Below are 26237 nucleotides of genomic sequence, written 5' to 3'. Positions count from 1 at the left end.
GAACAAATGTTCACTTTAAACGATATAACGCAGAGAAAAGTCCCATGATGCTTCTTGATGATTTACTGATTCTTAATATCCGCTCAGTGCGTCACTCACTGATATCATCATGTGACGAGGTGCACGATCAGACTGAAGGAAACATGCCCTTAGTGCAAATATTCTGAATGCGATACTCTCACTTGTTTGTATTTATCTTGATCTGAACAGGTGTAAATCAGCTGTAAAGCAGCCAGCAGTAATAATAATAACAGCCTCCAAGACGCTGCTCACTCCTCTGCTGAGGGTGTGATAGGCCGACGTCCAAAAAGCCACGAACAAGGTGTGTTGATAAAACAATGGACCTGGCTTTGTGGAAAATGTCAGAAGTGTTGATAATAACACAAGGGGAAATAAAGGCTTTTATTGGTCTGAAGGCTGAATTATGAACTGTTACAACCACAGGCCTGAGTCCTGCTCCACTTAATAATTAAGAGGTTTTCGGCTCCTTAGTGTAGAGCATAGTTTAAAGTAAGTTTATAGTTACAGTAAAGAATAAAGACGAGGACACAGTTTATCTAATAGCATAGAAGATATTATAACATCCATCCTGAATAATGTGCAAATCCTCCTGCATGAATGAGTTGAAGCAGCACCAGAAAGGTAGTGATTCACCAGGATGAACAACGAGGATGTAATTTGACGGGGTGGCCAAAATAATAGGAACACGTGTCAGTTCAGTAGTTTTACCAAATAAAAACTCGGTTATTAGAAACTAAAGCTGAACCAGAACCTTCACAGAGACTAGATTTAGAGCAGGACTGCTTGTACCTAATAAAATGGCCAGTGTGTGTACACTAAGGTGTGTGTTCCGAGGAGATTGTTCTCAGATCTATAAGTAGAAACTAGAGCAGCAGATCCAGACCAGTTCTGACAGAAACCAGATCAACTAGAAAACGTCCTCGCGCATGTGATGAGATCTTTCTCCTACGTTACTGGAAATGTCCCTTTTTTAACTTGGTTGTAATAAAAATGTAAATAGTTCAGATGTTAACTTGGACTCCAGGATGTTGGGATGAAGTTTGTTCATCATTTCACTCCCTGGCCACTTCATTAGGTACACCAGGAAAACGGTTCTAATCCAAATGATGTTGAGTTGATGTAGAAGCAGCGTCAGGAAGGCGCTGATTCACCTGGATGATGTTTCATCATAGTGTTTTAACGTAGTTAAAAAGAACCACACTCTCAATTTTTAGAAAGTGAAGCTGAAGCAGAACCTGCATGGAGACCAGGTTCAGAGGAGGACTGTACCTAATGAAGTGGCAGGTGTGTAGATATTTATTCAGGCCACGACATCAGCAGCAGCAGACGAACATTGTTGCAAAGAGAAATGTAGCAGGAGACGTTATCTGAGCGTCCTCTCTGCACCACTTTCCACTCACAGACAGGAAGTGAGTTCATTTTCTCATCTTTCTCTGGTTCCTGCTGCAGACTTTCACCTGGTTTCTAGCCACTAAACATAAATCCTAGAAAGACCCTGCCCCCCCCATCAAGGAGGTGGTTTATATTCCCAGAAACCAACGGGAGGGGAGAGCTGTCAATAACTGAGGCTGAAAGAGAGAGTGAACCATCCTCTCAGAGGAGCTGCAGGCTGAAGGTGAGGTGTTAAACCAGGAAGTAGTGTCTGTGTGTGGGGGGGTGGGGGTGGGGGTGGAGGTAGGTGGGTGGGTGGGTAGGCAGGCAGGTATGTTTCTGTGTGTACATATGCGTTTGTATGGAAGGTGTCCAGGTTATGATCAGAAGAGGTGACACCTTCCTTCTTGTAAAGTGCGTCAACATCAGACTGTGCGTAATCTGGCTGCGCGTCCGGACAAGAAAAGACAAACAGAAAAAGCCTGAGTGAGGAATGTGAAACGCAGCATATATCAGCACGCACACAGACACACACACACACACACAGACACACACACACGGGGCTGGGAGGCTACTCACGGTGGCCGAGGTCAGGCTGCCGTCCGTCAGCGTCAGGTGGTGCGGCTCCCATCTCCGCAGGAACTTGGAGGTGAGGATCTTGCTGAGGAAGGTGCGTGGGTGCTTGACCACGCACACCTGGATGTCCCCCTCGTGGAGCAGCTTGTATCGCATCCCGCTGCTGCTGCAGTGGTGCAGGCTCCGCTTGCAGGGGCCCGCTCCGGGCTTCGTGTTGTTATTATTCCCCTCCGACATCTCCCCCAGCAGAGGCTTGTTCTCCTCGCACTGATAGAACTGGTTGTTGTGCAGCTCGTTGCCTCCTCCACCACCTCCTCCTCCACCTCCTCCTACTCCGCCGCTGCCGCTGTTAAAATCCATGAGTTCAGTAATCCAACTGTTTATTGTTTCCAAATGTCGCTCTCAGAGAGGGGGGGCTGTCCGCGTCGCGACGATCCGACAAGAATCCGACATGAATATTTAAAAAAATAGAAACGGATAAGGTCGTTGGGATCGAGCTGGAGGGAGGCAGGGAGGGAGGGGAGGAAGGAAGGAAGGAGGGGGGACGGGGTACCTACCTACAACACGACCTCAGATTGAGAGGAGCCTGGAGGCGCAGAGACGGACCGTCTCAGCAGCGGGACACCCAGACGCGTTTATGTCTCCCCCAGAAAACCATCCACCATTTTCCTCCACGCACACAATGCCCCGTGAATTGTCTCCACAGTGCGCGTCTCGCCTCCTCCTCCTCCTCCCCCCTTCCTCCTCCCCGCAGCCGCCGCCACCACCGAACGAGCGACTCAATAAGCCGAGGCCATGGCCTTATCCAGCGCGTCCACCCGGTGCCAAACGCAGCGATAATCCAGAGCGAGGAGCGCAGGAGAAGAGGGACAGACGCGGGCTGGTGTCCAACGGCGGCGGCTCTCGGCTCCTCCGCGGGCTTTCACGATCGTTCGAGGCTCCCTGGCTCCGTTTCCTTTGATTCGGTCTTCTCTCCCCCCCTGTATCTCGGTGTGAAGGAGCCAGCTCTCTCCGGCAGCGCTGCGCCGATTGGTCCCTGCTCGTTCATGTGATACCGGACTGACGTCAATGGGGAGGCGAGCGGATGAGCCGTGTGTCTTTTGAGCTCGAGTGTCTGCTGAGGGCGCACGCCCGACGCTGCCCTCCTCCCCTCTTCCCTCCCCTTCCCGTCCGTGCGCACAGTAAAAAAAAAAAAAAAAAAAAAAAATCATAATAAAAATGGAGGAGGGCGCAGCGGCTTCTGGTGAATCCTCCTTTTCCTTTTCTCTGGAAACGCTCTCGACATCACTTCTTTTTATTCCCAAGAAACCAGCTCAGAGGATCCGATTATTCAGTCCCTAAACACTGGAGGGGGCGCGATGAGAAATCATCACTATGATTTAAAATAAATGACAAACTTCCGATCAGAAATAAACTTTGTCTCAGCCTGCGCCAGGACCCTTCCACGTCGTCTTAAAAAGGTTACAGTTAGTGTCCTTAGCTGTGATATTAGGATGATTAGAAGAAGTTTTTATTGTCACTGACCAGTGAAAAACAACGAAATACAGTTTAGCAACTCTTTGGTTCGAGAGCAATGAAACAGAAACTGTAGCAACTATAAAATATAAACTATAAAAGCGCGGAATGAATGTGACTAGTGCGACGAGGGAAGAAATAGCAGCATTTAAAAACAGGAAACAATCAAATCTTATGATAATATTCCCAAAGAGTTTAGCCTCCATGATGGAATGGAAAGAAGGACGCACACACTTTTAAAACGTCTCTCTTAAAACCTTGACAGGTTCATTCTGTCAGAAGTTGCTTTGAAATATAATGAATTACCGGTTTTATTTATTTATGTAGCATCAGTAACAGTTCATATTGTCCCAAGACGCTTTACAGAATCCAGAGTCTGAACAAGACCAAACTAGAAGGAAAACACGTACAATGTGAAAAGTATTGGCCCCAGCACAGAACCCTGAGGAACTCCACGGCCCAGTTGTCTTTAGTTATGAGAAGATGTTAATAACCGTAACTTTTACTACTTGTGCAACACTCAAGTGCAATATCACCCTGTCAATCTTAATTGAATCCATGCTTCACATTATTTATTGCTTTTTGCTTTTTTAAATTTATTTATTTATTTTACATATTGTTGTTGTTTTGCCACCATTCATCTCATTCTTCTGTTACTGGCATTACTCACAATGTTCTCCTTGGGGAATAAATAAATTTTTTCAGATTTTTTTTCTGAATGATAAAATGATGAAAGTCCTCAAACAAACCGTTCTTGTTTAAATGGTGTCATCAGTGATACTTGGTAAGAGCCTTGGTAATAAAAGGAAATACAAAGAAAGCTGGTTAGTAGAAGACACTTAGAGGAAACACAGAGGTGACAGAGACGAGAAAGAAACATTTTTTTAGAGGAAGTCGTGTTGAGTCAAATACAGCTCAAAGTTTCCTCCTTTCTTTAATCGGATGTAAACTCATATCTGATAAACACACATGCAGCATCTAAGCATGATACAGACCACAGCACCAGATACCCAGCAGGTCATGTAACATGAGCTAGCGTTAGCACTGAACACACTTACTGCAGAAAGTTTAAAAAGAGGCAGAGCCTTCTGTTACCAGGGTAACCTGTTACCTCTCCAGGTTACAGGTCTGTTCCAGGTGAGTTAGCAGGTTTTATCTCTGGACATGAGAGGAAGTAGAAGCAGGTTGGAGATGATCCATGAGGTTCCAGGACAACAGATTAGAAACAGACAACTTGGTCTAGGAAACCAAAATGCATTTATTTTTTATTTTAGTGACACTTTGTAAAGTTGATTACCCATTACCAGAGGGTCCAAAGCATCCAGGCTGCAGTGACTCTGGAGATTAACATGTCCAAATGTGGACAGAGCTGCAGGGCGATAGTTAGAAGGCACCAGGCTCCAGGGGACAGGACGTGGCTTCAGTCTGGGGAGTAAAAATGTCCTCCAGGCCAAGTTTGGGCTGTGATGTTGAGTTCCAGTCAGAGAGTAGCAAGGCTGGCCACAGCTTGGCAGAGACATCCATTCTGGAAACCTAACTACAAGTTAACCACACAGACACACAAAACAACCAAAAAGACACACAAAACAACCAAAAAGACACACAAAACAACCAAAAAGACATGCAAAACAGCCGAAAACACAAAAAAATCCCAAAAGACAGTCAAAACTAACAAAAATGCACATAAATCATCAAAAAAGACACCGCAAACAGACACAAAACAACCATAAAGACACACAAAACTTAAAAAAAACAAACACGGAAAACACCCATAAAACACAAAACTACCAAAAACAACTAACAACTAACCAAAACTCATGAAAAACTACAAAAGAGCCATGCAAAACTACGAAAAAACATGCAAAACAACCAGACGACACACACAAAACTACTAAACAGACGATACCACTTAGACACACAAAACAACACAGAGGAGAAATAATCTAAACACAAAGAGACACACTGATAATTACAGCTCAGAGACACAAAGTGAACGTGTTGAGTGCAATGAAGGCTCCAGGCTGCAGGGGCCACGATGAGGATAATCACGTCCTCCGGGCCTCCAGGTTCCAGCTCAGGTATGTTGTGTTGCAGTCAGGCAGCTGCACACCTTGACACACCTTGGCAGAGATTCACCGCTGTCGTCACAGATGTTTCAGCGGATGTTGAACAGGCTGAGACGCTGCAGTCATTCCTTCCACTAAAAGAAGCCGTGAATCATGTTTCCACCTCAGGTCCACAACAGCAGCAAAGCTACGACATTTCCTGGCTGCTGTGTCAACGCACATCTACACACATCTACACACATCTACACACATCTACACCGTGACGATGTTTCTGTGTAATCTTAGTCTGATTAAGTTTTACCTGTGTGCATTTCCTGGATTTACACATTTACTGTCAGACATGATCATGAAATTAAAGAGAATCTGTGTCTTCTGCAAACTACCAGGTCCCGAAATAGACACAAAACAACCGCAAATAACTGCATGAGCACAGAGACATACGCAAACAACCACAAAGAGACACAAAACAAGCAAAAGAGACACGAAACCACAAACTGATACAAATGACAATAATGAGTCAAAACAACCACAGAGACAAAAAAACGAGTGAAGGCACAAAACTACCAAAAAGATACATGACCACAACAAACTGAAACAAACAGACCTAACACTACCAAAAAGACACAAAACAACCACAAATAGATAAAAAAATGACCATAAAGTCAAAAAAATAACCAAGAGTAAAATAGACACAAAACAACTGCAAAAAGAGATAAATTACCACAACGAGATACAAGACAATAACAAAGAGACACAAAACGACGACCAAAGGGAAAAACAAAACAAAATAAACCACAAACTAAAGAGACGTAAAATAAAGATAGAGATGAAACAGACGTCAAATAAAATGAGACAAAAGAGACAAAAGAGACAAAAGAAACCGCCCACTAGCCAACAGGCTACTATTAGCCAACTGCTACTTAGCTGTAGCTAATTGATACCTAGCACGGCTAATTATTAATCAGCCACTTATGGCTCGATCACTTTTACTTACTTTAGCTATTGATGACTTTTGGCTACTTTTAACAGAAGGGACACAAACCAACGTCCTCTGGGCTCCTAGCGACGTGAGAGACGTGATGTGTTTTAAGGTTCATGTCAGCGGTGCAGCTCAGGTCAGAGCTGGATCACGGCTTTACAGACTCACATGGAAAAGACTCTGGATGATGAAAGTGGAGGAGGACGGAGCCCGAGGGACGGAGACGCTGAAAACTGAACGGACGACTGCACATTCTTCCATCTCAAGGGTTCGAGCTGACAACAACAAGCGCCACCTCAGCGTCCCCCGTGGAGGCTCCGGGCCGGCCCCCGCCCGTCCCTCCTCAGGCCTCCGCTCTTTATTTTTATGTTTTTTTTCCATCCGCCCATATTCCCCCACCAGGAGAGTCCTTCCGGCAGCACCACCTCGGGCTCTCCAGCCACTGTTGTTCTGCAGACATGTCAGAACACGCCATCCTATCTGCTGTTGTGTCAACAGGCCATGAAAGCAGAGCAAAAGATAAGTTCAGCAAGAATGGAATGTGTCATAGACGCACAATGAGGCAATGATTGGGTAATAATGGAAAATACACAATAATATCTGACGACGTTAACTGTTTCTAGCCTTCGAGATGCTGCGTCGCCTTGTTTGGGCCTGTTTGTGTTGGAATCGTGTCTCTATCTTTTGCCTGTGGTTGTGTAGAGAACTTGCAGTTTCTTTGTTTTTTACATCTTTTTGTGGTTGTTTTTGCCTTTTTACAGGAGTTTTGTGTCTCCTTGCAGTTTATTGTATTTTTGAGGTCATTTTGTATCTTTTTGTGGTAGTTTTTTTTTTTTTGGTCTCTGTGATTGTTTTACACATGTTTGAGATATATTTTATTTTGAAGAACTTTTAAACGGCTATAACTTATTTACTTAATCACTTTAGCTAAATACTACTTCCAAAAAATGTAGTTTGAGCAAATGATCAGAATCCAAGTATCACATGTGTTTGGCCAAATATTACTTTTAGCAAACTCCTTCATTACTTTTAGCAAATCTTTTTACTTTAAGTACTTAAGTTCTTACATTTTACTTTCAGTTAACGATTAATTACCTTTACAAAACAACCACAAAAAGACACAAAGGGACCATGAAGAAAGACAAATAAGATCCAGAACTATTTAACTAATTAAAGTCAAAATAAATGACCAGACATAAAATACACCACAGTCGACCAAACAGACAAAGAGAAAGAGTCTTTATAACTAAAGAGACATAATAATGACTATTAACTATCAGACGACTTCTAACCAACTGCTACTTAGTTGTAGCTAATTATTCATTACTTTTAATGAGCTACTCTCTTTCTCTTTGCTGACTTATTTTACTTTAAGTTAAAGACAATTTTTTTTGCTAACACACTTGTTCTCAGCCAACTATTAACTACGTTCAGTCATCTCTAACTTATTTTACTACTTTAAGCTGGAATGACTGAAGCAAACGATATTCACCCATTAAATACGTGCAACAGCTTTTACTTGCAGACAAAGAAATAAAGAAACAGACAAACAGTCCAAAGAACGGCTGGTTTTTGTGAAGCGTCTTGAGAAACTTTGTCTTGTTATTGGTGCTATATAAATAAAATTGCATTAAATTAAACTGAAATCCTTCCTCCGTAGCCCTGATCAGGCTTTAGCTGATGTCCTTACGTGAACTAACTCTGCAGTAAATTCCCACATTTCCCATCAGGAGCTTCTCTCCAGACGACTTCAGTCACAGGACTCAGGTTCGCTGGATTCTTTAAATCATCACGAGAGCCGCTCGCTTTAACTCAATTACCTCCGTCCACTCAGTAATCCTGCTCCGTTAATCCCCCGTCTAGACTTATCCTGACCCACACACATCGCACAACGGAAACACTTGATTCTGCTCTAGACTCCACTTCCAAACGTAAAGGACATTATTGTCCATTAATATATCTCACTCCTGGATGTTCATCGTATTCCAGCCTGAGAGTTACTTCTTCTGAGGGACATTAAAGGTCCAAACAAACTCCTGTAGCCTTTTAATTTTCCACATAGTTCATGAATTAAATGTGATTTTACACTGATAATTAGAGTAAAGTGAGTTTTTCTTTAAACCTCGGTGTTTACGTCTGTATGGTTAAGTCTAGATTTGTACTTTTATCAGTTTATATTTTTATTTCATTACAATGTGTTCATCATTTAAACATTTCCTCACATTTCTATAATTTACCCATTTATTATTTTATTTATTTTTTAACTATAACCTACATGTATTACAACGATTACTGGATTATTAGTCTATTTCTATGATGTTTGGCTCCTATTTCATACATTAATGTTATTTGCCTATTTAGACAGTTATCAGTTAACTATTTCAACTACTACCTACCTTCATTTCTCGTTATTACTTTCTTTTTTCCAACTATTAATGCATTTTAGCTTTTGTTTGTTTGTCCATTTTATTTGAGCACATATGTCCAAGTCTTCTTGTGCTAAATAACCACAAATAATGGTCTAAATGTATCTAAATGTATAAAAGTGTACGTCTACTTGAAGCTTTGACACTTCTTTTTCATTTTGTATTTTTATAACCTGCAGAAACGGCAACATTTACTAATAACTACAAAATATATACTGTGTATATTCAACAGGACTTAGAAAAGGTCACATATAAAATGTGCACGGTCTCTTGTTTGTGTGAAAACTGAAATGAAACTGCTCTGAGTTTCATTCATTGGCTGAACTGTTGAGCAAACCACATAAGTGTTTGTCTTTTTAATGAATCTGGAGCTTTCAGTTCGAAACAAACAACAGAAACCAGATATGTGCTGGTCGACCACTTTGGTGATTTATTCCCTTTTACGTAAATGAAAAGACACTCACGGGTGACATCTTACAAAACTTCCTCATGCATCAGTTACAAAAGTACAAACTGAAACAACAGCCTGACTCCCCGTCTTTCACAACATGACTCCGGGTCAAGTTTGAGAGCGTGTGTCGGGGTTCGACCGCCGTCATCTTCCCTCGCGGTTCGTTCCAGTGCTTCACAACAGACGTGTGTGATGAGGGGTTAACATGTGAGATCAGCAGCTGTTTAGTACACAGAGCAGCCTGGAAAACTACCGGAGTATTTACTGTAAATGACAAGACACTTTGGACTGTGTCAAAAAATCAGGAAGAACAACATTCACAGGCGGCAGGAAGTGCTTTCACAGTCAGCTGGTGTGTCATCATGTGGGCTAGTGTTTCAATGTGAATCCAACGATAATCAGGATCAGTGGGTTTGGACGCAAATTTCTGTTTCAGTTTTTAAAATGATTCAGGGGGAAGAATAAGATGCAGGCAAATGGAGCTTCAAGTCTTTTCTTGTCTTGAACTAGAGTGAACCGTAAAGATGCATGTTAACGGGAAAATGCATCAGACTGAAATAAACTGGAATCCCCCTCAAACGTTTCTGACGTCAGACCTTTTACAGCTGAAGGGTTTGAATGTGACGGCTGCTGAGGTCGGTCAGCAGGCGAGATAACTCACAGTTTTCCCGTGAGACGACTCCACCCCTTCAGATTTAATGCGACTTAATACTCGGCTATGAACACATGAGGTTTCTGCTGCTTTCACTTTCACATCAGAAGAATCTGAGTTCAGCTGAATATTTTACCCACGATGGAAGTGAAAGAAAAAAAAAGAACCAAACACCAGTGAAACGCTACAAAAATGAATCCTTTGGTTAATTTATGACTAAATAAAAACTTCCACCATTAAACTTTCATTCCAACGTTTTTTCATAACATCATATTTAAAAAAGCTAATGAAGTTATTAGGAAAGTTTCTTTTTTGCCCTAATTAATTAGCATACATAGCATTGGTTAGCTGTAATGTTCTTATTGGCGTGCTAACGGTTGCTAACACCCACTTGGTTCAGTTTTAGAGGAAAATATATGAGCACAAACACACTGACGGAAAGCAGCGCTGACATGCTAGCCGTTAGCATCACCATTAGCATCACCATTAGCATGTCTGGTATAGTCCAGATCCTGATGCCGCCGTCTCTTTGGACGTCTAACATTCAGGTTCGGGTTTATTTGTGTACACTTCTGTCCTTAGCCGCCATAACCGCAGAGGAACATAAATATTCTGACGACATATTCGACACAAGCAGCGTTTACGTTACAGTTAGGAAGTCTAAATGCTAGCCTAGCAGCAAAACAACCCGTAATGCCAGTAAGCGTATCTCTGGTAGCTTATAGTCAGAGATTTGTTGGAGAAACTAAGGAGAAAGATGAAAATGTATCCATTTTCCTCTATGTAGACACGTCACAGTTCAACAAAGTTAATCCTGTTAATCCCGACTTTATATTCTAACGTAGGTTTCGTTGGTGTGTTTGAACGCTACGTGTCTTTAGCCTGTCATGCTAACATCCGCACTAATTATAAGGAGTGTTTCAACCGATACAGAGAAAAAATAAGACATTTAGTTGTAAACTAATTCAACTGCATGACGCTCAGATGACGTCTATGACGAACACATTAAGTCCCGCCCACGCAATCTGATTGGCCCGTCAGATCTTTGCAGGAGCAGCATTTATTCCCAACGGAGAGTCTCCAGATAAATTTGTAGGCGGAGGAATTTCCAGGCTGCTAGAGATTTGTTTGTGTTTTTTGCAGTTTAATACGGGGACGTTGCATTTTATGTTTGTGGCAGTTTATTCTGCTGCATTTAAACTTTTCTGCTCATAACTAGAGACTGACAGCATCATTTCAGTGGATCACGTAACAAAAGCAGACAAGGTTCAAAATCTCATCACAATTTACAGTTGTAACTTGTGTATTTATGGTTAAATGTGATGTAAATTCTATCAACAGTAACTAGCATAACGTTGCTAATTAGCAGGAACTCAGATGAGGATGTTGGTAATTCATTATTTGCAGTTCTGCTTTTTCTCAGCCGTGTTCAGACATGAAAATTAACAGTTTTACATTTTGCACTTTATTATAATATTGAAATAGTGAAATAGCCCGTGACCACACACGACGACATCATTCTCTCCCAAAAACGACTTCCAGTTCAGAGAAGATGCTTAGTTTTTACAGTTCTTACGTCTGACAAATCACGAATAAGAGGAATTATAAATGCATAGCAACTAAAAGCTCAGGTCTCAGGAGGTTAAAACGCGTTTGATCATCTGACTTCATTCTTGTGTGGAGTAAGAAGCGTTAAGACTGTGGAGACTCCTCTGTGTCGGCCTCGGCCTCCCACACTGAGAGAGTCTGTGTCAACACGGCCTGAGCTCCACTTGTGTGTCCGCTGAGCCGAGGACGGACAGCAGCAGCTGGAACTCACAACAGAACAAACGGGGGTCAACGGATGCCAAAACTGTAGCGACTGTAAAGCCGGGTCAGAGGCGACGGAGGCAGCGACGCGTCCCAGCAGCTCCGCCTCCTTTCTGACTCCTATTTCTGAACAGACGGCTCGGATGAAGCCCGGATGAAGCCCGGACACACGACCGGACGGGCTGGGAAAGCGCTTGTGCTCCAAAGTGCAAACGTGGAGTGTGTAGTGTGTGTGTTTGGTTAAAATGTGCTTCACTCAGTGACTACGTCTGATGCATAGATGAGATCACTGCGTGATTCAGATATTTTAGGGATGTCCTGATCTTTCCCTTTCTTTTAATATTCGGTAACATTTATTCTGTGACTGGATTCATTCAATGAATCTTTCGTTCAGCCTAAGTTAATATAATGTGGAGACGTGGGCTCGTACGTCCTCTAACTAGAGTCGAGTGGTAAACCGGCTCATACTGATACTGGACCTTATTAAAGGTCCGAAATGAAGCAGCAGAACGAGAAGACAAAAAAAAACAAAAGGTGCTGTGTCTGTTTTGTTTCTTCTTTTTAGGGCGACGGGACGTCCTGGTTTCTGTGAATAATTCCCGTTTTGGACGACCTGCCCCCGGATAAAGACGTCCTTGGAAATGTGCTTTTTATGAATGAGGAAGAAAAATGTGGTGCACAGACTACAGTTATTACGGTAGCGTCTCGCGCTGCTATTAGCAGCTTAAATATGAATAAATATGTCAAAATAAATTAAACAGTTCTTATTTTTATCTCTGAGCTGTAAATGTGGACATCAGCAGTCAGTTCTAACACGGGGCCATGCAAACCTGTGTCACTGCTAATGTGGGATTATTCTACAATATTAACTCATCATCACAATCAAACTGTCCGTCCTTAGTCGATCTACTGCATTAATTCCTCTCTCAACCAGTAGAAAATGTTGAACACGTGATTGTGCATGAAAAAATCCAGCATGTTAATGAACTATTTGCATATCCAGCGCTGCCATAAACTCACTAACTCTCTGGAAGACTAGTCTCCAGGAAACTTTTCTCTTCTTTTAAACGCTCATTGTTTGTTGTTGTTTGGATTGTGTTTAGATGACGTCCTACCACCACGTCACCACACGTCCACGTCCACATTCCACTAGTTACTGACTAACACCTCCGTCATGTCACTTGAGTTCTAGTTCTTCTAGTTTTTGTTCTTCTTTTCCTGGTTTGTCTTGTTTTTCTCTTCCTCTGTTTCTCCGTCTTCTAGTTCTTCTAGTTCTTCTGGTTCTTCCACTTATTAATTTGGATTTTTGGAAGCTGCTACAGAGAAATAGTTTTGGTTCATGTCACACGTAAAACAAACAACTAGAAAAGATCAGGCGTGAAGATCTGTGTCGGCCCAGATACCGATCAGGACACCCCTATAAACCTCCTCATCTGCTGCATCAGTCAGTGATTTCCTACGCTGTCATTTCGCTGCTGCTGAAGATACTCGTGTGATTTGTCTAAACTGTGAGAAACACTCTGTGAATTCTTTGGCTGTGAATCTAAACCTGTGCTTCTACATCGTCCAGTGACGCTCTGCTTCATCCGAACGGTCGGATCTCATGGTTAAGGTTAGATTTAGGCACAAAAAAGTGTTAAGAAAAGCTTTGGTTAAAAATACTCTTTAAACATCACGATTAAAACTACTTGGTTGATGTTGGGGGGAGAATCTCTCCTCAAGTAATACTTGGTTGATCTGGTCTGAACACAGGAATTATCTGCGTGGAGCGGCCGTTAGGGACGTCTCCTGATCTGATCACCAGGAAGGTTTACATGTGAGCAGATGATTTTCCAGGAACTCTCCAGGAACCATCTCAGGCTCAGATGCACAACATTTAAATTTAATTGGAACAAAAGTCCACGGACGAGCAGCTGGAGCAGCTCCAGTCGACTGGAAGGAGAACGTCTGAGAGGACGAAACGAAAGACGTCTGAACATTGGTCTTGTTGATGGATTGATTGGAACTACAATTAATGAAGCTGCAGCTTTGATAAATATCGGCATTCAGAAGGAGACGTCCCAAAGCAAAATCATTTGGAGAAACTTAAGACTTCGCTCTGATCTCTGCAGAACGGACACATGCTAAAGAATGATCATAGATCAGATCAGGCAGAAGCATCCTCAGTGGAGAAACCTAGAACAACCAGAGACAGAGCGGATCCAGACGGATAATTCCTGCGTTTCAGAAAACCAACTAAATTTGTTTCGGTGGAAGCCTTGTTTCCTGGAATTCCTACAATGGATGTGCAGAGTTCAAAGTGGAGCAATGTTCTGTAATACGTCCTAAAACCCAAACTGCACCATTGCGGTAAGACTTCCTCCTGTGATAATGTGGCAATCAAAGTGTTGAATCCCTCTCCCACAAACAGAACCAGTAAACATTACAAATGAGGAATGTCTGGTGAAATTAAAACTCAATGAACTGCGCTTTAAAAACAAATTCTACCACCCTATTATTTCAAAAACATAAGGGCCTCAAGTACAAACCCCTGAACAGAGGGCCCCCTATCCTCAGCATCAAGCAACTACAACACGTATCGTCTACTCCCCAAACCCCAGGCCCACAGCATGTAGCGATTACCAGTGTGCAAACGTTGGAGGAGTGTGAGGCCGACTGGCGTCCCGGACTCAGACTCTGATTCGGAACATGCCCTGGCTCAGCTGAAGGCGGAACAGTCGGCAGTTTGCGATGCGCAGCGACGCGCAGCTCGTCTTGGAGAGGTCGCTGGGTAACATGGGCTTGGTGCGATGCCAGGTCCCGGTGCTGCGACGGAACTCGCGGATGTAGTCGAAGCTCGTTCCTGCAGTTAAAGGACGCACCAGTCACTGAACACGTTACCTCACGGAAACCCAGAGTCAGGCCTCTGGTTTCATTAACTGGGTCAATATATGATTGTGGGACTTTTTGAGTTTAACATAGTTAAGTTTGACCAATCACCACATACGGAAAGATTCTTCTAAACATTACATATACTGAGTAAACTGAAACTGAAAGTTATTTCTAAATATACTGCAGTCACACTGTTGACATGTGATAAATCCACGCTGCTTTGCATTAAATGACTAATGAGGAGCAGGTCATGTGATTTGAGAGGTGTGATGTCATGTGTTTTCTTTTTCATGTGTGATTTCTCAGACACAGATAATTTGATATTTTCCATATAAAATTTGATACATTGCCAAAAAAGAAACATGTGTTATGATTATCTGATTATCTCAACTTAACAAAAGGAACACAATCAAACCTAATTCTGAATGAGCTCATTTTATTATAGTTTAGTTAATTAGAAGGTGGTTGTTACTTATTTAGTTGATATTTTAGTGTGAATAAGTGATTGTTTCCATATAACTACTTATGGATTAGGTAAAGACGTGATCGTAAGGAACATGAAAACGTTATTTGTGTTACTTTTAATAAAAATGTATTCAAGATATATCCTATGGAAAGTCCCTCAACTATATGTCTGTGAAGGTTCTCAGTCATCCAGGTCATGGATTTTTTGGATCCCTCAACTATATATTGACCCACTATGCCCGGTTTCCCTTTGACTGACCCGTGTCCAGATCCCCCACTACGTAGATACTGGCCCCAATGGCCACGGCGCCATAGACGAAGGACGAGCTGGTCTGGATACACAGGTTCTGGTCATCGAGGAGCATCCACCTAAACCAGGACACAGGGCGGCTTTACTCTCAACAACACAACATCATTTATGTCAGGGATGGACCAAACAAGGCCTTTGTGTCCTTATCTGATGTTAAATGTCCCATGTAGCTTCCTGAAGTCTGTCCTTGTCTTCATTGTCTTCTCCTGGAATAGAGTCAGTCCAATAAATCTTACATTCTGAGATAATGTTCCTCGTGTTCTCCGCTCCAGAAATGTTCTGGTCCTCCAACGCTGCCATAAACTCTGAGCCTCTCTGCAGGAAATCGTTGTTTGACCTGAGTGGACTCCATGGATTCTGTTCTAGTCGTGTTATTGTTGTTAGGCCACATTGCACAGTTTAGACACATGATTCTGGTTTCTCTGTTTCTTCTTTGACAACCACCATTAACACCGAAGAGGAAGAAGAAGTTTTGAAGGTGCAGGGACATGGTTTTGGTTTATGACAGACCTAGAATAAATAACTACCAAAGATCAGGCTTTAAAAACGCCTGGAACCGACTGGAACATCTGTGACTCACGGTCTCATTAACGTATAAGACTATCAGCATTGTGTTGACCAAGGGTGTTTAAGAAGCACTAATGAAAACTCCTGACTTATTTGGTAGTTTGGACTTGACAGGTTTGATTCTGCAGCACAGACTCTGGAGGACAGGAGGACATGGGACAGTCATTCTGCAGAGCTTTTCCTGCGTTATCTTTTCAAATAGGACAAGAACTAACTCTGCTACACATGGGTTACCTAGGCAACCAAAGCATGGGACGTCCACTAGAGACCAAACAGTCAGCTACGAAGAGATAGACGACCAGATTTATATGCGGACAAAACAAGATTGAGGACGGACATACCTAGCATCTACGTGTACGTTCACACGCTAAATGAACTTAAGAATAGAAACAGAGAGTAATCTGTCCACATGCCGATCACTGACCTCCTCATCTCGTCGTGGTAGAACTCGGACTTGCAGGTCATCATGGTTCTTTGTTCAGGGTTGTCGTTCTCTTGGCTTCTGACGCCACCGAAGACGTAGAGCTCCTGGCCGACGCCGCAAGCCACCGAACCGAATCTACGGAGACGGACACATCGTGGATAAAATCCTCTGACCTGATTCATCAATATATAACAGGAATCAAGAACAATCAATCAGTGAAGCGATAATATCTCAAAAATGGGCGCTCCCGTCTTGTTTGTGGTGACGTCATAAACTGGGAGAGTTTTAACTGGTTCTAAAGGATCTGAGGTACCGGTGCAGTTTTGTAATAATGAGCTTTGAAGGCTAACGCAGTAAGTTAATGCTAATATAGCACGTAGCTAGCAGGATGAGAGGGCATCAGTAACTATAAGTAACTTGGTCTTGGTTCTTCCTCCTCTTCCGATCCTGGAGACTGTAAAAAAAAGTGGACTCCATGACAGCTCCTCTAAAGTAGAGCGCCCCCTGGTGACTGGCTCCAGTATAGGTCATAGGTCATATACTTTCCTGTTAGTGTGGATGAAACAGTGAAGTGAACTCAATTTTTTTTCTCCAAAGATGGTTACAGATAAGAAAACAAACAGAAATATAAGTACAGTATTAACCAATCACCAGTGAGTGGGCGGGACTTTGGCTCCACTCTCCGACAGTAATGATCAGATTTTGGCTCTAAACTCACAAGATGCCGTGGAATTGGAGTCGCGTCATCCATTTTTTGCTACAATCTGTGGCTCAACCTTTTTTTGTGGAGTACCCCAGGGCTCGATTTTGGGTCCCCTTATGTTCATCACTTAAATAAATACAAAATAGAAGTGATTACAATTATCATTATTTATTTGTTTTATTTTATTGTTTGGCTTATTATTTGGAAGTCTGGAACTTCCCCTGCTACAAATTGTTCAATGGGGGGAATTTGGTCTGGATTCTTTCCATTGGGAACCGATTCTGCTCCAGCAAAGATCTGCTTCTTGTGGTGATGGATATACCACAGAAAAATATACTGGGAGGAAATAACAGTTAATATTTAGTATCGAATATTTAGTGTTCGCTCGAGTTGATTGAAACATGGACTGTTGCAATAATAAAACAATAAAAAATATACATGTGCATGGGTAGCATATGTTTCCACTCCCATGTTGATAAAAAAAACTAAAAACTTATCACTTAAAGTGAAGGTGACTAAAAGACAGCATTGGACCTCACATTAAACATGAACAGACAAAACTGTCGGAATCAACTAAAAACATTGGCCCTGATGAAACAGAAGCAACGAGAACGGCATGTTTGCTGTGAATCGTTTCACATCTCCGGAGATGCTGTGGAAGGCGCTAACCACAGATGAAGGGACAAGCAGAAACACTCAATGCTTCTTCTGCTCTGACTCAACAACACTTCCTGAGCAGAGTCTTGAGACGTGGCCGCGGTGTGGCGTGAAGGAAGTCAAACTGAAACCAAAACTGACGGATCTCAGAGATGTTTCCATTGCACAAGTGTTAGAGGCTGAAGTTAATTTACAGAAAGTCTGATCTGATGTCACGTGTACGTCATCAGATCTTAGATCCTCTTTCATCGCTCAGACTTTGCAGCTACCTTCTTTCTTTCAGAGGACAGAGTCCTGTCCACTGCAGGGTCTTAGGGTCGAAGCATTCAACGGAGTCAAACAGCTTCCCATAGGATCCCCCTCCGATGGCGTAGATCTTCTTATTCATGGAGGCGTAGCAGCCAACCTGAAGAAGAAGAAGAAGAAGACGACAGTACAAGAAGATTTACTTGACTTCTTCAAGTTTATCTGTCCATAAATAACCATTTAGTCATTTTTTTGCCCAATAACTGTTTGAAGCTTAAAGCCTGTTCACATTTGGTTTTCATCTAAAAGTTTAAATTAGGTCATGGTCAGGCTCTAAGTAACACATTAAATTAATGGAAGTTTCCTCTGAGAGACAGAAACACGCCTGTGTTGTGTTGTTACCTTGCGGATCATGGTCATGCTGGTCTGCATTTTCCAGGTATTGAAGTTTGGGTCAAAAACTTCCACCGTGATCAGCTCCGTCTCCTCGTTCTCTCCTCCGAGGACGTAGATCAGGCCGTCCAGCTCCACCACACCGAAGTTCTGACGAGCCTGGAAACATCCACCGCGACCAATCACTCATTAAATATTCACAAATTAACACGTTTCATTTATCTGAGGTCGTCTCACCCGCATCACCTGTTGACCAAAATCATAATATGCACCAGAGTAGAATAGTTTGGTTTAAATGTTTGGGCATCGTCATGTTTGGAGATGAACCAACACTGCATTCCAGCATCAGAACCTCATCCCTCCATGACACATGGGGGCGCTAATGTCCTGGTTTGGGCCTGTTCTGCTGCATCTGCTCATCATTGATGGACCAATGAACTGTGAATTCTACCAGTGAACTCTGAAAGAAAATGTCAGGACATGAGTCCATGAGCTGGATGTGAAGAGAAACTGGGTCATGGAGGAAGACAAGGAGCCCAAGAACACCAGTGGTTCTCCAGAAGAACCAGATGAATGTTTAGGAACAAGTCAAAGTCCTGACCTTCATCCAGTAGAAAAGTTGGAGCATCAGATCATGTTTATATGTTTACATTTATTTTTCACTTTAATTATTATAAGAATAGAAAACATTTTAATGTTACCGTACTTGTTTTCATTATGCAGATATTCTAACATCATTCTCCTGCAGAACAACAGACATATTTAAGTTTCATCCTTCGTGCACTGTTAATTTTCTATGTTGATTTAGTTATTCATGCATTTTATTTTTCTTTCACATTCCATATTTATTCATTAAAGGAGACAGCGGCAGCTCAGCATTTTTATGTATTAATTATAATATCTACATTCAAATAAATCTATATGATATTTATTAATACCTAATCCACCTTATGTCCATCTTGTACTTAATCTTCTGTATTAATTTGTGCATTTTGAGCCATTAATTGATTAAATTGTGCAATAATCTCATGTGCAATACTTCAATGTCACTTTGAATTTAATCCATGCTTCATATTATTTATTTCTGTACCAAATGACCTTACTATATTTACAATATGCTGCTTTTGCCCACCCACCTTTGTGCATTTCTTCTCTTATGTTTGGCTCTTCGCCCTCCTATTTGCCCCTCGATCATAAATAAAGTCTTTTTCTGATTCTGATTAATTGTTTTATTTTTTATTTGTTGTTTCAAGTAGAGTTTTACATTTAATCTGAAACTGTTACCAGTCAGATAATATTGATATATTATTGAACATTATGTCCTCAATATATGAGGTGAATAATAAGCAGTGACTTCCTTTAACTGTTTTATTGCAGCGCTGCTGCCTCCTAGTGGACAAACATCACAGCACACAGACGTGTTCGATAACATCAACAGCTGCAAAGATCACTTCCATATATTCTATACACAAGACGAAAAATAAGGGGAAAGAAAAGAAGAAAAACAAGAGGAATAGATATATAGATATAAATATAAAAAAAAGATATAAATTACATTGCCTGGCTAAAAACAGGTCACAGGATTCGATAAGAAACTTCTCCAGATTATTTCCATCCAAAGTTTCCATTTTCCACCAAAATCTGGTATTAATGATGTTTAGAGTCTGACCACTGATCAAAGCTTCTCCAGCTCATCCTAAAAATCCCAGAGTCCAGTCTTTGTACTCAGGTTTAGGATTTATTTCTTCCTGGTAGACCATGGTTCTCCACTATCCTTCCAGTCTGGAATAAAGGTCTTAAGCCAGTTTTAGTAGGTTCTAGATGTTTCCTCTGCTTGATGCAGCCAATGATTTGACCCTTCTCCACCACAGACTAACATCTTCTCCACCAGACTAACATCTCCTCCTCCACCAGACTAACATCTCCTCCACCAGACTAACATCTTCTCCTCCAGACTAACATCTCCTCCACCAGACTAACATCTTCTCCTCCACCAGACTAACATCTCCTCCACCAGACTAACATCTCCTCCTCCAGACTAACATCTTCTCCACCACAAGACTAACATCTTCTCCACCACAAGACTAACATCTCCTCCACCAGACTAACATCTTCTCCACCACCACGGGATGTGGAGGAAATGAGAAGCTCCTCATTGCATCAGTTGGTCTTAAATACCTTGTGCAGTAATTATTCTACAGGAGGCTCCTACCCATTTGCTTAGTTAAATCCAGGTGGTGACTTTTTTCGGCCAGACAGTATAAAACAGGATAATGCCTGATGGTGGGGGGTTAAACGCTGCTGTGTACCTGCAGCATCGGGGTGATGGGACTCCAGCTGTTGGAGTCGGGATCGTATTTCTCTCCCGTGTCCAGCACCGTGTTGAGTTCATCTGTTCCCCCGATGACGAACAGGAAACCCTCTGGACACAGACACAGTCGTGTTAATGACCTCCCTGCTGCTCTGCTTTGTTCCAGCCACTGAATGAATGTTTCTTTACTGACCGGCGGCCATCACGCCGTGACCAACCCGGGCGACGCTCATTGGCTGCAGCTCGATCCAGGACTGACGGTTGGTGTCGTACAGAGGACACATGCAGCGCGTCACCGCCGTCGGCTTCCTGCTTCTGTTACAGGAGAAAAATCACTTAAATGTGACTCATTTCTATTCACGGAACGTCCGGTCAAGACTGGAGCAGAAAACGACTCCGAACCTCAAGTTAATTTGTTTTGGATGCAGCACAGATTCAACAAGAAGCAAAAACATATGTGGAAAAAATTTAAAAAAAGACGGTGACTTACTTGCGATCTTCTCCGCCGGCGATGACGATGCACTCAGAGTAGCCTCGGGGTTTGAAGGCGGCGAGCATGGCCTCCCCCTGCAGCTGACCCGCCGCCAGCACCGTCTGACAGTACTCTCTGATCACCTCCCTCATCAGGGGCTCCCCCAAAGCCTGATGGGATACCACAGGGACACCCGGCTATTAACTGGGCAGTTCTTATCAGTCATTGAACACTTTGTACCATTTACACCGTTTATACCTGTTGGATCAGACTGTCTAGTTACTATTAGCTGGGAGGCTACGAAGAGCTACCATTAGCTGGGAGGCTAGAAAGAGCTACTGTTAGCTGGGAGGCTAGGAGGGCCTCCTATTAGCTAAGACTAAGAAGCTAGTAAGAGCTACTATTAGTCGGGAAGCTAAGAAGAGCTACTATTGGTTGGGAGGCTAGGAAGAGCTACTATTAGCTGGAAGGCTAGGAAGAGCTAGTATTAGCTGGGAGGCTAGGAAGAACTAGTATTAGCTTGGAGGCCCAGAAGAGCTAACATTAGCTGGGAGGCTGTGAAGAGCTACTGTTAACCGGCAAGCTAGAAAGAGCTACTTTTAGCTGGGAATCTAGAAAAAGTTAGGAAAAGCTTCTGTTAGTTCAGAGGCTAGGAAGAGCTACTATTAGCTGGGAGACAAGGAAGCTAGGGAGAGTTACTACTAGCTGGGAAGCTAGGGAGAGTTACTATTAGCTGGGAAGCTAGGAAGAACCACTACTAGCTGAGAAGCTAGAACCAGGAAGCTAGGGAGAGTTACTATTATCTGGGAAGCTAGAAGGAGTTACTATTAGCTGAGAAGCTAGGGAGAGCTACTACTAGCTGGGAAGCTAGGAAGAACCACTACTAGCTGGGAAGCTAGGAAGAGCTACTACTAGCTGGGAAGCTAGAAAGAGCTACTGTTAGCTGGGAGGCTAGGAGGACCTCCTATTAGCTAAGACTAAGAAGCTAGGAATAGCTACTATTAGCTGGGAAACTAAGAAGAGTTACTGTTAGCTGGGAAGCTGGGGAGAGCTACTATTAGCTGGGAAGCTAGGAAGAGCTACTGTTAGCTGGGAAGCTAGAAGGAGCTAATATTAGCTGTCTAGGAGAAACTGTCATTTAACATCAAACTAATTCAGAGCTACTATTAATTATTCAGATTCACATTCAGAAAACGTTATTTGTCCCCAGGGGGCAATTTACGACACAGATGAGCAGCATGACATTTTTAAGTACAAAAAAACTAAAATAGATGTATTAACTTTCCAGACTGTCCATGGAGGATGTTAACATGACACAACATGACTGTATGATAGTAAATAACTAAAAGGTGTTACAGGCCTGAATAAACGTAGGCCTCTACCTGCTCTCTCAGGTAACTCAGGTCCAAGCCCTGCAGCCACACAGCAGACATCACCTCCTTCATGTGCACCTGTAAAACACAGAAAAATACATGAAATTATCATTAAAATAACAAGCAAGGAAGAGCGACTGTTAGCTGGAAGGAAGCTAGGAGGTGGTTACCCACCCGGCGTTCGTCCGGGTCGTGTGCGAACCATCGGACCACGGCCTCCAGCACATGCTTCTCGTTGCCCACGTTCAGCTTCTCCATGGCCAGGACCTCGCAGAGCCGGGATGGCGGCAGCTCCCTGAACTCCTCGGTGAGCGCCACGTCGCGGAAATGCGTCTGCAAGAACTCGGTGGCGGCATAGTGGACGTGGTAGAGGCAGTAGTGAAGGGAGAAGAGCCGGATGCCGATGCAGTTCTCAGCCGTGATGCAGCTCTCCAGGAACTGGCAGCACAGCGACTTGAGGTCGGTCATGAGGAGGAGGTCCGACGCCTGCACCATTTCCTGGATGGTCTCTTCGCTCAGACTGATCTGGAAAGAGGCAACGAAGGCTCAGTGTGAAAAAAAAAAAAAGATAAGCTATGCCAGGTGTTATTTTATACAAGAGAAGCTTCCATTGATAGAAAGAAACAAATGGCCCAGAGCTAACCAGCTAGCCTCAGCTAACAGAGAAAGCTGAATTTCTGGATTTCTGAGTTAGCCAGGAGACTAAGAAGCTAGGTAGCGTTATTATTAGCCGGTAAGCTAAGAATGGCTACTAATAGCTGGGAAGCTACTAAGAGCTACTATTTTCTGGGAGGGTAGGAAGAGTAACTATTAGCTGGGAGGCTAGGAAGAGCTAGTATTAGCTGGGAGACTAGGAAGAGCTACTATTAGAAGGGAGGCTAGGAAGGACTACTATTAGCTGGGAGGCTAGGAAAAGCTACTATTAGCTGGGAGGCTGGGAAGAGCTACTATTAGCTGGGAGGCTAGGAAGAGCTACTATTAGCTGGGAGGCTAGGAAGAGCTACTATTAGCTGGGAGGCTGGGAAGAGCTACTATTAGCTGGGAGGCTAGGAAGAGCTAGTATTAGCTGGGAGGCTAGGAAGAGCTAGTATTAGCTGGGAGGCTAGGAAGGACTACTATGAGAAAGGAGGCCAGGAAGAGCTACTATTAGCTGGGAGGCTAGGAAGAGCTAGTATTAGCTGGGAAGCTAAGAAGACCTACTCCTTTCATTGATGCAAAGAAACACGTGGCTCAGAGCTAACCAGCTAGCCTCAGCTAACTGAATTTAAAACTTCTGGAATTCCAAGTTAGCCAGGAGACTAAGAAGCTAGGAAGCGCTAATATTAGCTGGTAAGCTATGAAGTGCTAATATTAGCTGGTAATCTAGGAAGTGCTACTATTAGCTGGGAAGCTAGGAAAAGCTACTGTTAGCTTAGACGGTAAGAGAGCTACTCCTTCCATTGTTGCAAAGAAACACATGTAGCTGGAGCTAACCAGCTAGCCTGAGGCTATTTGGTTAGCTCCAGCTACATGTTGCTTTGTGTAAATGGAACAAGTAGCTTCTTAAGACTTGAGACATTGTTTATTTATCCCACGTACGGGAAATTTTGTTGTGACAGCAGCACAGACTTAAACAAGAATATATACAAAAAGAATTCCCCTTGGAATCAATAAAGTAATTCTGATTAAGAAAGAATATACAAAATATATAAAAAAAATAACAGCACTCCGTATAATTTGTTATACTCTGTATATACAGTGTGGAATGGTAATTAAAATTACAAAATCTGGTAACGAGGAAGAGGAGGAAGAAGAAACAAAAGAGAAAGAGACTGATGAAGATTTAAAAAATAATATATATATATATATTTTTTTTTTTTAAAGTCTCATTGGGCATTTGAAGAAATATATTGACTTATTTACTTTTTATTTTTAAATTTTATCTAGAACATTTCAGATCGATTTCATTTTGTCTGGTGGTAGAAAAAGAAAAAAAAAGAATAATATTCAAAATATTCCTTAAATTTTCAGATTGTAATATCAACAACAGTAGAAATGATTTATGTAGATTATGTTTACATAACAAACTACACTTACCTGCCCTAACTAAACCTTACATAACTAAACAAATGGGTTGGAGCCTCCTATTGGATAATTACTGCATGAAGTTAGGGCAAAAAGATCAGGTTTATTTGCAAAAAAAAGATTCTATATATAAATATATATAGATATATGAAAGTTTAAACACTCATTCTTGGGTTGAAGAACCAGCAGTATCGTTCCTTCTTACAGCTGCTGAAGGAGTTTCTCTAGTTTCTAATGTTCCTCACAATTAACTAAAACATTCAAATTAGAGACAAACTCACTTCTCCGCTGAAGATATAGTCCAGGATCTGCTTCATGATGCCCATGGAGACGCCCTGCAGCTCGATCCTGTACGTGGACCCATCTTCTTTTGGAGGGTTGTAGTTCAGCTTGGTCCTAGGTTTAAAAGAATAACGTGGGAAAAAAATGGTGAAAGTGAACACGCCCTTGTTGCTGTAACAAATGCATGATATCAGGGCCGGTTTGACAACACCCAAATCTGTCAGGCTCTGACCTGATGTAAGGGCTCGCAGCAGCCAGGATGTTTTTCTGCACGGGAAGCTCGTCTCCATCGACAACCAGCAGCGCATCATGGAAACTCTGCTCCTGCCAGAAGGTGCGGAGGACCCGCAGGAGTTTCTGGGAATGCTGGGGGTCTGTCACCTTGGAGCTTGGATCTGTGCATGGAGGGTCGGGCATGTCGAGGCTTGGGACAGCCCAGTGTTCACTCCTGTCAACACAGGGACGTCAAGCAGAACCCCCTTTGGAAATTTCTCATAATAAATTTCGCTCAGCTCAATTTTAATCACACAGTAAAAATATTCCATAACTTATGACATTTAACAAATAAACGCAAGGCACACTTTAATTCGGACTAAACAAAAAGATAAAACAAAACAGTTATTTGGAGATAAAACACCTTTGATACGTCCGTAGACTGCTTCTCTTGTTAGCTAGTCCTTGCACAACACATATTAGCCGATTGTGTTGACAAGCTTTAAATGTATTTACACAATACAAAATACTGCCGAACTTTGTAGGGACGCTTTAAATCTTACAAATGGAATAGGTCAACTTCTACATGTAGCTTATTAAACATTACCAAGTCAAAACGTCTTAAACTGGCAGATTTCTAAATGAGGTTTGGTGAGGAGTTGCTAGGCTAGCAACACAGCAGCCTAAATATCGATAAACAACAGTTCCTGTTTACAGCAGGTTAGAGCTGTTGTGTGATGTTTGGTTCCTGTTAGTAATTTGTAATTTTTAAAGTGTCTTACCTTAAGAATTGCGCTTTTTTTTCAGTGCACGGGGTGTATGTGACTACAGTTAACACAACATGAATCACTCCAGGCGAGAATGTTGTAAGTGGACGTCAAGGCATGTATTCTGTTGCATTCACGGGCAAAGACAAACTCGGAAATTCTGATTTCTTGTATAAATAAATACACACATTGCGAAATATCAATGACAATACTGAAAATAAAACATATTTACATCAAATACCTTTATTTCCAA

The 26237-nt window shown here is 42.4% G+C and overlaps 2 protein-coding genes across 4 annotated transcripts in view; both read right to left on the bottom strand.

The window, feature by feature from the left end:
• The window catches only part of LOC125014519 (c-Maf inducing protein), a 42135-nt gene extending 38732 nt beyond the window's left edge, over positions 1 to 3403 (bottom strand). Inside the window, exons 1-2 of one of the 2 annotated variants that reach the window (XM_047595641.1) lie at positions 2526 to 3402; positions 1972 to 2384 (exon numbers count right to left, since the gene is read on the bottom strand). In XM_047595641.1, coding sequence (XP_047451597.1) covers positions 1972 to 2328 — 357 coding nt within the window. In that variant the 5' untranslated portion in view covers positions 2329 to 2384; positions 2526 to 3402. Of the gene's footprint in view, positions 1 to 1971 lie in introns of both variants that reach the window. The other variant, XM_047595643.1, reaches the window with a different exon arrangement.
• Positions 3404 to 6416: 3013 nt separating this feature from the next.
• On the bottom strand, positions 6417 to 26129 carry gan (gigaxonin). 2 transcript variants are annotated; one of them, XM_047596612.1, is made up of 14 exons: positions 26000 to 26129; positions 25237 to 25452; positions 25004 to 25118; positions 22833 to 23183; positions 22668 to 22736; positions 21304 to 21455; positions 21007 to 21128; positions 20812 to 20924; positions 18512 to 18661; positions 18133 to 18269; positions 16504 to 16638; positions 15462 to 15571; positions 14489 to 14708; positions 6417 to 7011 (listed from the first exon to the last, which is right to left on the bottom strand). In XM_047596612.1, exons 2-13 carry the CDS (start codon positions 25419 to 25421, stop codon positions 14536 to 14538), a joined length of 1812 nt encoding a protein of 603 aa, XP_047452568.1. In that variant the 5' UTR covers positions 25422 to 25452; positions 26000 to 26129; the 3' UTR covers positions 6417 to 7011; positions 14489 to 14535. The 2 variants fall into 2 exon arrangements, with proteins under 2 accessions (XP_047452568.1, XP_047452567.1); XM_047596611.1 differs by lacking the exon at positions 6417 to 7011 and having other exon boundaries at positions 9362 to 14708.
• Positions 26130 to 26237: the final 108 nt, after the last annotated feature.

Source organism: Mugil cephalus, chromosome 10 (assembly GCF_022458985.1).
Source record: "Mugil cephalus isolate CIBA_MC_2020 chromosome 10, CIBA_Mcephalus_1.1, whole genome shotgun sequence".
Lineage (NCBI taxonomy): Eukaryota > Metazoa > Chordata > Actinopteri > Mugiliformes > Mugilidae > Mugil > Mugil cephalus.
This window is presented reverse-complemented; position numbering and strand designations above follow the sequence as displayed.

Coding starts and splice junctions, on each gene's coding strand:
- gan (XM_047596612.1), bottom strand. CDS start 25,421: ATGCCCGACCCTCCATGCACAGATCCAAGCTCCAAGGTGACAGACCCC. Junction 23,184..25,003: donor ACTATATCTTCAGCGGAGAA/GTGAGTTTGTCT, acceptor GCCTCTTTCCAG/ATCAGTCTGAGCGAAGAGAC. Junction 21,456..22,667: donor TGAGTTACCTGAGAGAGCAG/GTAGAGGCCTAC, acceptor GTATCCCATCAG/GCTTTGGGGGAGCCCCTGAT.